The sequence below is a fragment of the Leptosomus discolor genome, chromosome 24, assembly GCF_034619465.1.
Source record: "Leptosomus discolor isolate bLepDis1 chromosome 24, bLepDis1.hap2, whole genome shotgun sequence".
Taxonomy (NCBI): domain Eukaryota; kingdom Metazoa; phylum Chordata; class Aves; order Leptosomiformes; family Leptosomidae; genus Leptosomus; species Leptosomus discolor.
Window position 1 is genome coordinate 5,252,655 of NC_141414.1, and position 12,698 is coordinate 5,265,352.

Genomic DNA, 12,698 nt, shown 5'->3' on the forward strand with positions numbered 1-12,698 from the left:
TTGGCACTGCTGTGGTAGTAAATAACAGTGCGAACATGTTGGCTGCATGTACAAGGAGCCAAACTTGGTGTGACTGTGTGACCCCCTGTATTAACTCTGGGGAGGGGCTGCCTGGGACAATCAATCATTTTAAAAATGTGAAAGCCCTTAAGAACATTTGTGTGTCTCTCTCTCTTTCCTCTCTTTTTGCTTCTAGAAAGGGAACAGCAGGACGGCACCTTGGCACTTAGGGGCTGCTGCCAAAAACCATCCTCCACCAAGGCAGCAGGGACCCTCCAGCTGGAAGAAGCTTTCGGGGCAGCCGGGGGAATCGAGGAATCTGTGCCATCATGGGGGTATTATGGCTGGCCAGGTTCATGCTGGGATGTACAGCAGTTATGTACGTGGAACAAGCCCAGGGTCAATATGAAGGGGACTTGCAGACAGACAGATTTGCAGGCTACGAGGAAAGACAGCCAGCAAACAGAGTGAGAAGAAGAGGCCAAGACACTTTACGAGGGTATGTTTAATGTTCTTTTCTATTTCACAAAGCAGAACTTGGGTTATTATCATAGCCAATAGAGAAGTGCTTACAGAATTGCCTTTTCTTGAGCTCAGGAAGAAGTCTGCTCTGCAGACCTGCAGTAGGAGGAAAGCTCATGCCACAGGGGACACCAAGCAGACTCCCATGCGAGCAGAGAGCTGTGCACCGAGCTCTGCTGCTTTGTTCGGGGGATCACAGCACCTTAGGGCTCGCCTGCAATGACTGTGAAGAGCCATCCACACCCTCCCTGTTCGTGGGAGGGAAGGATGCTGCACATTTAGCTGGCGTGATGGCTGTGTCTGGGCTTTCCACTGTTGCTAGTGGGGATGCTGTCAATTTGGGTTTTGACCCTGGAGTCACCTTTGGTGCTCTGCTACCAGTCAGTGCTCTGGGCTGTACTGAGCTATTATTGCCTCTGATAGCAACAGTCATCATGTAAAAGCAGCTAACGTGAAGGTGTCACATTAAGTCCCTCGTTGTGCAGCGTAGTTGTGGCTTGTGGTCTCATCTGTAGACAAATCGCTGTGAGAGCTGGACCCGTGAGCATTTTCCACCTGAGGAGGGAGACAGGGCTCAGCTAGAAAATCCTGAAGCTTGTGCTGGAGCTCAGCTGTGTTTGCATACTCTCAAGATGGTTCCTGGCCCCGGCACTGATTCTGGGTTATTTTAAGTCTGCCTGGCTGTAGTTCTTGGAAAGTGTTCCTGTGTCAGTGGGCAGAATCGGAGCAGAACGTGATACACGCGCGAAGCCTGGGCTGTGCCAGAGTCCTCCGGCACTTGCTGGGGAATGCTTCTTGAATGGGATGGAGTGCCGTGCTTTCAGCCCAGACAGTCAAATGTGCTGTGTTTGGGCTGGAGCTGGAACGCAGAGCCTGGCCGTCGAGCTGCCAGGGGCAGGGCTGTGGGGCTGGCGGCATCTGCTCTTGGAATTCAAACGTGCATGGCCACTCCCTGCTGCCGTGCTGGATTCAGAAAAGATGGACAGCAACTGTCCTGGGGGTTTGGTCTTCTCAAAACTAGCTACCCCAAAAGCAGCCATTAGCTCACTCTCAGGATAAGGACATGCTGTCTCCCTCAACATGACCCAGAAGTACTTTCAGCATCCTTCTCTCTGAGTCCATCATCCCTCAGATAAACATCCCAAATATTTATGACTAATGGGGATGAAGGCTGTTTCTTGAAAAGGATAGGATGACAGTCTACCAGAGACTTGTTCAGCCTGGCTGCCCAGGGCTGTATGTGACCGATTGCTGTGCTCATAATGGGGATAGAAAGGTTTGGAAGGAGTTGATGTCTGCATGGATAATGCTATCTCATGCAGCCCTGTGAAGAGGAAGGAAGGGCAAAGCAAGGAAACGATGAGTGTTTCCATTCCCCATGGGACCCAAGAGAAGGTCACTGGTGTCCAGTGGCCTTATTGGCACGTGGTGACTTAGGTGAACAGATCCTGTTTTCAAAAATGGTTTACAGCTTAAATCCTTCTGACTTCTGCTGACTCTGAAGGGTCCAAATCTCAAGTGCATTATGAAAATGAAGTCCAGATTCCCAAGTTAGAAATTACTTCTGAAAACCCTTCTCTACTTTAAAGCCTCAAACATGGACCGACATTTAAGTAAAGTAATACCAAATTATCGGTTGTGTAAGTTCTTAGCGGCCACACAGTAAGTTTGGGGCAGGATCAGAATCAGGCCTGAAGTGTCTGGCTCCCAGGCCCCTGCAGAGAGCTGAGGACCACACTGCTACCTCCTTTTTCCCTTCTGCTTTCCTCGTGCCTTCTACAGCAATTGCTGTAGGAAAAGAAAAGGCCCCACTGGGATAAGTGCAAGGTCTGTTTAGGGAAGTCTGTGCAACTATAATTTAAGACAACTGAAGAATCATTGTTTCATGGCCCTTGGGAGAGCACTCTTGTTTCAAGGGAGGGAATCATGGTGGACAATACAGGGGAGGCTGGCAAAACTCAGAGTGGCTGGAGCTTCTGCCTCAGGCGCTTCCCATGCTCTGTGTCAAGTGACCCTGGCAGTCTCCTAGGTTTTATGTCCAAATCTCTTCTTCAGGATTTCCAGCCCTTCAGCAGTCTCTCTCTTTAAGATCTCTATTTTACCAGCAGAGAAAAACCACTTGAGATGAGAAATCTATTGAAGAGTGGTTTAAATAATGTTCTACTGGGCTTAGAAAGCAGCTACAGATGTCACCCGCTACAATGCTGTAGATGGTCTGGCAGCCAGTCAAAACTATCTCCTGCAGAGCCACAGACACAGTAATTTTTGCTGTAGATTCCCCAAACAGCACTAGTCCCTCATCCTTATGCACTGGCTGGAAACAATTCTGGAGAGTTGCAGCTGTGGATCAACATCTTCTCTGACCTGGGTTTTGCTGCCTTAAGGTATCAGGATTCTTTGCTGTTGTGAAATTTAACTGAGTTTGATACGCTGCTTTGGGAAAATCAGATAAGTCGTAATTTAAGGTTTGGTTCACTCGCAGACTAGCACTGCAGTAGCAAATGAAATGAATAAACAGTGAGTTTTCTTGGTGCAGCTTTAAATGTAAAGGAAGGTAGGCTTGTCATTTTAAATTTGTGTTATTTCACAATGTAGGCATGCAGGTGGCTTATCTTGACTATTGCAATTTGTGGAATCATCTGTCCTGTAATGCCACGTTTATCTGTGGTGTCTGTTTTAATAGTTTAAGACACCATTTCAAATATTTGCTTTAGCATTTGCTTTCAAAGACCCACAACTTTCTTTTTCAGAGAGACACGCTAATTTCAATCCAACTTTCATCTGAAATAGCTTCAGTTCTGAGATGTTCTTTGATTCTGAGGCTTTAAATAGAACTGGAATTAAAATACAGCAAAGCTTAGCTGCATCACATGGGTCTGTACTGGCAGCTTCCCTGGTGAGCCCTGGGCCACCACCCCCAGCCACTGTCCTGAACACTCTGGTTTCTGTGAGAACATCCAAGAGTTTGTACGTCGGCTCTGAATGGAAGGAAACTGGCAAACAGGTTTTGAGGATTTGCTGATTAGATCTAATGATGAAGCAGTGCAGAGTCCTAACCTCTGCTTCGTCTTCTCCTTTGTGGAACCCTTCTGCTCAGGGCTTCTGGACTGTCTGTAGCCTCATCTTATTCGTTCCTTGAAATAATTTGGCTTCCCCACACGAGTTAATAAGTGTTTTCCTTTCATACGCTGTGCTTGAGACGTTCTGTCCTGCCAGATCTCAAAGCCATTTACAATGTTAACGTGCCATTCACAGATCACTTTGTCCATGGCAGAAATGTTTTTGCTCCCCAAATGGATTGTGACAGACAGATACATTAGAGGACTCAAAGGACAGTCACCTATCTTGACAAGCTAGTTATGGATTCTGCTCTACCATTTTATGTGCCTTCTTTTCTCTTGAGTGGGTGGAACCATGGGTTGCCTCAATCTCTAAATCGTGTCATATCACAATTTGGACAAGAAAACAGAATCACAGGAGAACTGCACAGAGAAGCGTGACCCAGATGTCTTTACAGGGAAATTTTTACCAACTCTGGAAGAATCAAATACCCAAATATATTCGGTGCTCCTTCCTTCATTTTCCCTTAAATACCTTCTACTCCTGCCCATAGCACAAATACCTTCCTGTGGGTTTCCCAGGAAAGTCTTGAGTAAGCCCCAGCAGCACAGGATATCTGCTCTCTTTTGGTGGCAAGTTACTTTGTTTGAAGTCTTAGTCAATTCCTACTAACAGAAATACACAGAATCCTTTAATATCTTAGAGCTTGTAGTGAGAAACTGCTCTCTAGTAACTCCAGTGTGACCAACAGAAGCTCTCCTTGCTGGTGTCTGTTGTGCACTGGCTGTGCATGAGGACAGTTGTAGATGTCTTGTTGGTAAAAGAGGCTTCAGCAATGCAGGAGAAAAGACTGTGTTTCTGCTGGAAATATACTTATTTGGAGCTCTGTTCCCATCCCAGTCTCCCTTATTAAAGGGAAAAGTATGAAATAAATGCAAAATAAACAAGCCTGTTATTCACCAATGCTTTTACAAATAACAATTAATAAAGTAATGTGGAACAATAAATCACAGCCAAAGCTGTGATTTAATCTGTCCTTAAACTCATTAAAGTAGAGACAATTTAAAATGACCGTCTCCTGAAAGGAACAGCACTGACAAATCCATTTGTAAGGCAGGATTTGAATGGGATTATTAGTTTAATGAACTATTGAACAGTTTCCAAGAGCAAGAATGTGTTTAACAAAGGGGAAAGAAAAGATGATTAGTCTGCAGGCAGCTGAGCTGTTTGCTGGCAGTATGATTTCCTGTAAGTTCATGACTGCCTGTTTTTTCAAGTAAGAATAAAGGCTCAGCTATAGCCTGACTTTAAACACAACTAATTATGTCAAGCCCATTAATTATGAAATGGCCACTGCAATTGAGAAGATGGATGAAGAGGGGATGTTTGGGGAGGCATTTGTCATACCTCTTCCATTGCCCTGACTTTACAAAAGGGCAGAGAGGTGTCTAGATAATTGTGGGGAATGGGGAATATAAGGAGCTTCCAAGCTGGTCTCCCATAGATTTTTGACACCGCCTTCTTTTCCAGCTTGACACTGGGGAATGGAGAGGAAAAGCCCATTGCAACTGCAAAACACCAGCGGGGGAGGAGTTGCTGGGGTGCACATGAACGCTCCATCCAGCACCCCAAGCTTGGCACCTCAGATGCAGTGCAGAGGGAAAGCCCCAGGCTGCGATTCTGGGCCACGTGGCACCAAGTTAAACTGGAGCTGACACTGGGGTGATGTTTAATGTCAGTGGGAGCCTGGATGTAGCAGAGGTGAGCTTCACCGCTTTTGCAGTTTACTCTGAGATGTGCACAGAGAGCAGATAATTTCCAGCAGCTTTTTATTCAGACTCCATCCCTGACGTTGCAGTTCCACAAGCGGAATTACAAAAGGTTTTTCTGGAGCAGCAGGAACTGTAATTTTCTTCACTCTCGCTTTAGGTTTATCGGAAACATGTGCCTTTAAAAAGAGCTGATGCCCAAAACACAACCAGCACTGTCAGACGTTTCGTGATTCAGGCCCTGATTCTGCCTCTGCCAAGTTCAGGCGTAACGTTTTAGTTGACTTTGTTGAAGGGAATAAGCCCTAAGTGGGAGTCAGCGAATCTTTTCTGCAGTGTTACCATCTCTGCTGCTACTGTAAATCTAGTGAGAGGTATTAATTTCCTCAGCGTCCCAGAGTGAAGTCCTTTTAAATACGGAAGTTCAGCTTTCGTTCCTTCTAAAAAAAATTGATTCGTTTACCTCAAAGGTGTCGAAAACTTGCTTGAAAATGAAATCCTGTTTAGAGTAAGAACCAAGGTGCTACTAAGAGGCAGTGGAAGCTAAAATGTTCGATTTCTTGACTTATTCCTATAGTTTAGGCAAGCAGACTCTCGTACTGATTGTGTGGGTTGTTTGTGAAAGAGTGGCAGTAAATATGGTCATTTAAATACTTAAAAAGGCAAATTTGTGGGGTATGTCACTAACTACACCGACTGAAACTACAAGCATGCGTAGCCAAAGAGTAACAACAGGACTCCAGTACTTGTTAAAAATTGTCTGAAATGGACCGTGCTGCTTGTGGTTGCCCACCTGTCCTGGCAGCTGGACTAGATGATCGTTGTAGGTCCCTTCCAACTGAAATGTTCTTTTCTATCCCATCCCATTCTAAATACTGGTTTTCTTACAAGTCAGTGAAATGCGTGTTCTTGCATGCACAAAGGACTGTCTGTCTGCAAGGAGGCAGCTTTGGGACAGCTCTGCTTGGAAACGATGAGGAAGAAGAAGGCAAGGAAGAGCATGGTCAAACCACAGCGTATCTTCCTTGCCTTCCCCTGCCACATTCCTGCCCTGGCAGGATGGGGGTCTCTGTGCTCCAAGGCTTGCTAAAGCCGAGTTTAGAGTGAGCGTGCATCACTCCAGTAAAGGTGCAACTGGGGCTTCTGGTACGGTGATCCAGTCACCTCTTGAGCGCATTTTGGCTGCTTCCAGGTCCACATACTCCACACACATAAACCTTGCTGTTTCTCTATGAAGCCGGAGACGAAATACTACAGACAACAGAAGGAACAAAATTAAGGCAGCAGCTGGAAACTTCTGACTTAAGACTCTTGTTCCTAAACTTTCCTTGTGTCTTGATTTATGTTGTGAAATGGTTGATCTTGGACTTCTGGCCTAGGCTGGTCTCTCTTGTTATTGGCAGGAAACATGAAGGCGAGTATTGGCATGGCAAAAGATTATCTGGCATAGAAGTTAGTAGGTTATATGGGTTTTGTTTGGAAGTTTTAAGAAGTGGAGTTGAAGTTTTGATTTGTTTCAGAATTTAAGGGGGGAAAAAAGGGTGGAAGAGTTGGTAATGCTGCTTTCCAAATGAAAGTGTTAAGCAGTTCCTGGAAATCAGTTGAATTTTTAGTCTTTTTCAAAGGAAAGTCTTCTCTATGGTTTCTTGCTGATATATAGGATTTAAATTTAAATGTGCACAAATAAGGGAAGATTTTCCCTACCATCACTCATAAAAAATGTGTGAAGATCTGCATAAATGTTGAAAAAATACTATTATTGACAAAGAAAAGGTATATAACAAAAGATTTTATAGATCCCCTTTGCTAAAAAAAAAAAAAATATAAATTGTAAGCATTACTGGGCTTGAATTGACATTAACCTAAGCAGATGGAATCCAAAGCCTATACAGTCTTTGTAAGACTTTCCTTGCATTTTGCTTCATTCCTTTTATGAAACTGAATAGTAATCATGCATCTTAAAACATTATTTTAATTTTTTTTTAAAAACAATCTTCATACGTTTCAGCTAAAATTCAAATGTCTGCCCTGGAGTTGGCTTTGCATGGCTTGGGTCACCTAAACGTGGGCAGTACTTTGTTGTTATTTCGGTGTGAGCTGGTCACCTCGGTGGTGGCCAGGCAACCTTCTCAGCTTGGCTTTCTCTGTGTGTGTGTGTGTCTGGATTCCACATGTGCACGGGGTCCTGGGAGACCTCTGCCTGAGCACAGGGAGGAGTTTTGAGCTGGGGCTGCAGTTTCATGCTGGGAATCCAGAGATCTCTGATGGGAATTCCCTTTGCTATAGTCTCTTGCTCCATCGCCTTGCTGATGACCTTACTGATAGCTGCATCTCAGCAGGAAAGGGAAAGGGGGCTGAGATACAGAGTTCTGTAATCTTTCAGGACTGCATATCTGTCCCCAAGGCGCCCAAAGCTGTCCTCTGCTCTGAAGTATGGTAGGAAATTCAACCCTGGGCACAGAGATAGAAGTGCCATCAAACATTAAAAAGGCCCATTTAATGCTGTTTCCATTTCAATCCAAAGACAATTTAATACGTATTAGAAGTATAAATGTAATAACCATCTGGAAAAAACAATTTAATCTCTCCTCATTTTCTAATAATATGAAAATGAAAACAGTAAACACTTGAGTAGCTTTGTTTGAAACTACATAATTGCTCAGTTAAAAGGCATATATTTTGATATCTTGCATTTTGCTGGTTAATGAAAGAAAGTACTAAATTAGGCATCAAAGCTATCTTTAGTTTCAGATCATCCATTCTCTAGGAAAAAATAACAAAAACATAAAACCAGAGATTAAAATAGCTGCTTAAATTAAGGCTTCCTTTCTGTCAACTAAAATAATCAAGAAAAAATAGTCTCTGTTCACTTAAACCTTTCTTGTCTACAGCCCCTCCTGGGTTCTGAGAGGAGGAGCAGTCCATGGTGCACTCTTCCACCTCTTCCCAGACCTCCCCATTTCCTTAAGGAGAGCTGTAGTGGAGGGTTAACAGCTGAATTCAGCTCAGCTTTCTGTGAGCATCTTATGTCAAGGTCTTCCAAGTCCCAGCTACTCAGTCTGGGCTCAAGCGAAGGTCAGGTCAGCATCACTGGGCAGCAGAGTTGAGAGAGATGCTCAGTAATGCTACCAGGGTTTGCTCAGGAGGGTGCTGGGCACCAGTTCACACCACCTTTATCCCTGGGGATGGAGGTAGCGGTGCTCCTGGGGCCACGGAAAGTAAAGGGTCTCCAGCAGGAATGTGAGAGAGACCGTAAGTCTGGGGCTTTGGTGAGATCAGAGGAAAATGTTTCTGCTGCCACAGATGTATTACTGAGTCAAGTATCACAGGTATTGCTGAGAGTCTTAGGAAAGCGATCCGTAGCTCAGCTCAGCAAACAACTTCAGGATGTGCTGAATACTTTTGTGCTTGCGCTGTTACCCAGCAAAATAGCTGGTTTAAGGTGTGTGGCTTCTGCTGGCGGTAACAGAAAGTTAGCATCTCTGCACCTTGAAAACTGAATTCTTAGGATTGAAAATAGTTGAAATCACTGGGACTTGAACTCGTTCCTAAAAGCTAAAGAGATGCTGGACTGTTTTGCAGAACAGGAGGATGATGTTTCAGGAGGGAGAAATCAAGCATCTCCTTTGGAGGACCGAGTCCACGTCCTTACACTAAACAGGGGGTTGCCTGGATAGGAACAGCTGGCTTCTCCAGGGGTGTTGCTCTACTTTCTCATTTGCAAATTACTTATCAAACTGTATACATTGCTTGAACACATACAGGCCTGGGGAAGTAAGCAGTGAACGTACAGATAGCACAGTCCTGGGCTCGTAAAACTGATAAATCACTGAAATAAATACTTGCAATACATTTGAGGGATCTGGTAAGTCAAGAACGAGGAGGACACAAATATGCTCCCCTTTAGGCCAAGAATCCAAAAGCCAGCATTGTTTCAAGTCTGTTCTCACGCCATGACACAATCCCAAATCCCTCTGGGTGGGGAGACGCATTACCAAAAACCACTATCACATTTGGCAGTAATTATTGTCCCCCTGGTGAGCTCCACTGAGGCCAAGGGTGACTGATGCTTGCAATGGTGTCCCCCAGTTATTGTGAGAGACGATCCCTGGGGCCTAGCAAAGAATCAGGCTAAGATCAAAAGCAAAAGAATCTTGAATTATAGGAAAAATTTCCAGCCCAGATGGAGAGGTAGGATCATTGCTGCTGAAAAAGCTGCATGCTTAAGTCATATAAGCCTAGAGAATGTCGTGGTGATATTCCTACACATTCATTTTATTTGACTCTGCACAGGCATGAATTTTGTAAGAGAAGGGCTGCAGAGGGGGGTAAATAATCTAAAAAGAAGCTTCTATATCACTTCCCTAAAATAGCTCTTCTGTAGACAGCAGAGTGCCCTCCTTTTTGAGCAACAGATCAGAAATCCTCACTAGCCTGGCATTAGCTAAATTTTCACTGGGCTGGTGAAGTTACAGCAAAGGGTAACTCTGAATGGCTTGGGGAAATCTAGAGCAGTATTTGGGCTGATGGCCGTTCCTAAAGCTGAACAAGTGGAGGTGCATTGAGCATTGGCTAAATCTGTTGCTGGATAGTTTGATTTCCCCATAAGTATCTCTAAGCTGAAACCTAAAGACAGAAAAAAACCTGAAAATAAGGTAAGGGAAAGGGAGGGTAGTGACTATAAACATGCCAAGGTGTTTCTATTCATCCCATGTAAGTTGTCAGAATTGCTGCGCCCCAAACTGGGTGTGTTTGCAAAGCAGAAGAGAGACCATTCATGTGTCTCAAGATACCCAGAGAACACAAAGAGATTAAAACAGAGGAAAAATTGAGAAGATTGAGCAAGCTTAATGGGCTCCTAAAGTTAGGAGATTGTCCTCAAACAGAAGAGGGGGAAATAGCTCCCCTGGACTTGCCAGCCATGCTTCTCCTAATCTAGCCCAGGATGTGGTCTGCTCCTGTTGTGGATGTCTCCTGTGATGAATCTGTCCCAGCTATTTTGAGGACCAGTGTCAGGGATGAAGTCTCCTGTCTCTTGATCCGTAGGTTTGTGGCTGGTTAGTTGAGCTGTGGTGCTTCTCATCCTGAAATCACCTGTGTCAGTCCCGTGTGCTGGTGGGAAAGTTGCTGCTCAGCCTTTCATAAACCACTGGGCTCCAGCCCCACTACTAGGCTGCACAGTTGTACTTTGGCAGGGCGGGAGGGTGGTTTTTACTGTGTGTTTTCTTTGAAACGCTTAGAGAAAAAGGAATTTGCGCTTGGTCACTTGCCTGACTTACATCTGGGGCCTGGTAAAAGTGCAAGCCATACTTTTATTAGCAAAGTCTCAGTTTACAAAAATGAAGCTGTATGAATTTCTGAGAGCCCCTACTCTGTAACCTTGACTTGTTCTCATCAAGAGAGAAGACCTGCAAGAGATGTAAAGCGTTGGCATCTCTGTCCTTACTGAGCGACTCAAACTGGTCCAGAGAATCATTGCTTGGTGCAGCCAGACCCTCTTAGCTCAGGCTCCTTTTCCCACTGAACAGAGAATATCTTGGAAAGTAGTGCTCAGGAAACAGGCACAGCACTGAGGACCTGTTTTCACCCGGCGGGAAGAAGTTTTAGGTTGTATCAAGGAGGGGCATAAAGAATGGCTGTGATAAATAAGGAAGAGGGTCCCCATGCAGCACATACCTAGTCCAAACTTTTCCAGGCAGACACAAAGAAAACAGTGAGCTGGGAGAAGCGTTTGCTGGACCACTGAGTGTGCACCAAAGCAAACTAGTTGCAGGATCACAGCTCAGGGAATTTTGGTCACTGGACAAGGGTCTCCACTTGGTGAGAAGAGCGGGAAGTTGGCCCAAAGTAATGAACTATAGTGATTTTTTCCTGAATTAGTATGTTGAATCCCCCTGGATGAGGCCAGCGAGAAGGAGAACTTGTGAGCAGCCAGGGGATCAGTCCCTGTGCAGTCCAGAGCAGCTCTGAGAATTACCCCTGGCCTGGCAAGCCACCAATTTTCATTCACTGCTGCCTTCCTCTAATTTAAGGAATGGAAATACCCGTTCTGAAGGCCAGTGACAGCTGAGCTACACTGATTACTCATGACAGGGGAGACAAATCCTGGGCTGCTGTTCCCGCTGTCTGCAAAGCACACACTACATGTGGCCAAGGGTTCGTTAGCTGTGGGTCTTGCTGGATGGCAGGAGGAGTGCTCCATGTAGGACGCTGCAGTTGTTACACAAATCAGCCCTTTAGTGACTGTGCAGAGCTTTCTGAAGCAGGTTTGGAGAGTTCGTTCTAGCTGGGTATTCTTTCTTCCGTGGTGGAGGAGTGCACAAAGAGCAGCGTGCACGTGTGTGCGTTGAGGACACAGCTGCGGGTGAGCAGGGAGCTCAGGGTGACTTGGCTTTGGCTCACACCTGAGGCTGCAGAGCGTCCTCAGCCTGGGCTTCACACGCTGTGGTGTCTGCCCTCTCCTACCTTCAACAATGACTACAGTTCTGCCGGGGCCACGCTAGGCATCCGACAATAATTGGCAGGACCGAGTCCTTTTCGGCTGCTTGCTCAGCTAGCAGGCAACGATTCAGTGCTTTAGGCTCTTTCCCAGGCTGCTAACAGGGAGAGGCTGCTGCAGCAACAGCCAGATGCTGCTTGTGTTCTGTCCCCACAGGCGGGCTGGTACCCCGAGCTGGGGGGCAGCCTTGTGGTATGGACTGTCTCCCAGTCCTTGCTCATGCCTCTGACTCCGTTGTGGATTTGGGAGAAAGGTTTCTCTTGCTAACAGCTACGCATTTTCATATCACATGGCCATAGTTCTGCACTGCTCCAGTGTTGTTGGTTTTTTTTCTTGGCATCTCCCAGTTCTCAGATGGAGCCACTGCCAGCAGGCAGCATTTGGCCATCAATTGAAATTCGTGCTTACTTTGTCCCTGCTTATCTCTGTAATCCTATTGTTTGTTTAAAGTGGTCAAAGAAGATGACGGCCAGCATTGCTTTTCCTTCTGCCCTTTCTTAGCATCGCTCTTTTGGCCGTATTCACTTTAATTAAAATAGTTTTCTTTAGCAGCCGAGCTCTTTCAGCCTTTTCCTAGGCTGCACAGAAGGTGATAAGGGAAGATCTGCCTCACATTGTCAGGTCTATTTTTGCGTTGGCTGAACCGTGGGGGTGGACCAGCAGTGCAGTCCTTGGCCAGAAAGCATTGCTAGAAAGGACTGGCACAACCATGTCAGCTCTTATCTCCACGGCTCTGACACCCAAAGGAAGGGTCACACAGGCATTAGCACGGTCTCAGCAGTGCAACTGGGTCTCTCCAGGACTGCATCACGTCTGGATAAGACCCCCTTGCTACTGCTGGCTAGCCA

The 12,698-nt window shown here is 45.7% G+C and overlaps 1 protein-coding gene across 1 annotated transcript in view; it reads left to right on the forward strand.

Moving 5' to 3' along the window:
* The first annotated feature begins 329 nt into the window (after nucleotides 1-329).
* Nucleotides 330-12,698, forward strand: part of LOC104342693 (fibrillin-2) — a 105,533-nt gene continuing 93,164 nt past the window's right edge. The window contains exon 1 of the mRNA XM_086477608.1: nucleotides 330-499. Coding sequence (XP_086333734.1) covers nucleotides 330-499 — 170 coding nt within the window. The remainder of the gene's footprint in view (nucleotides 500-12,698) is intronic.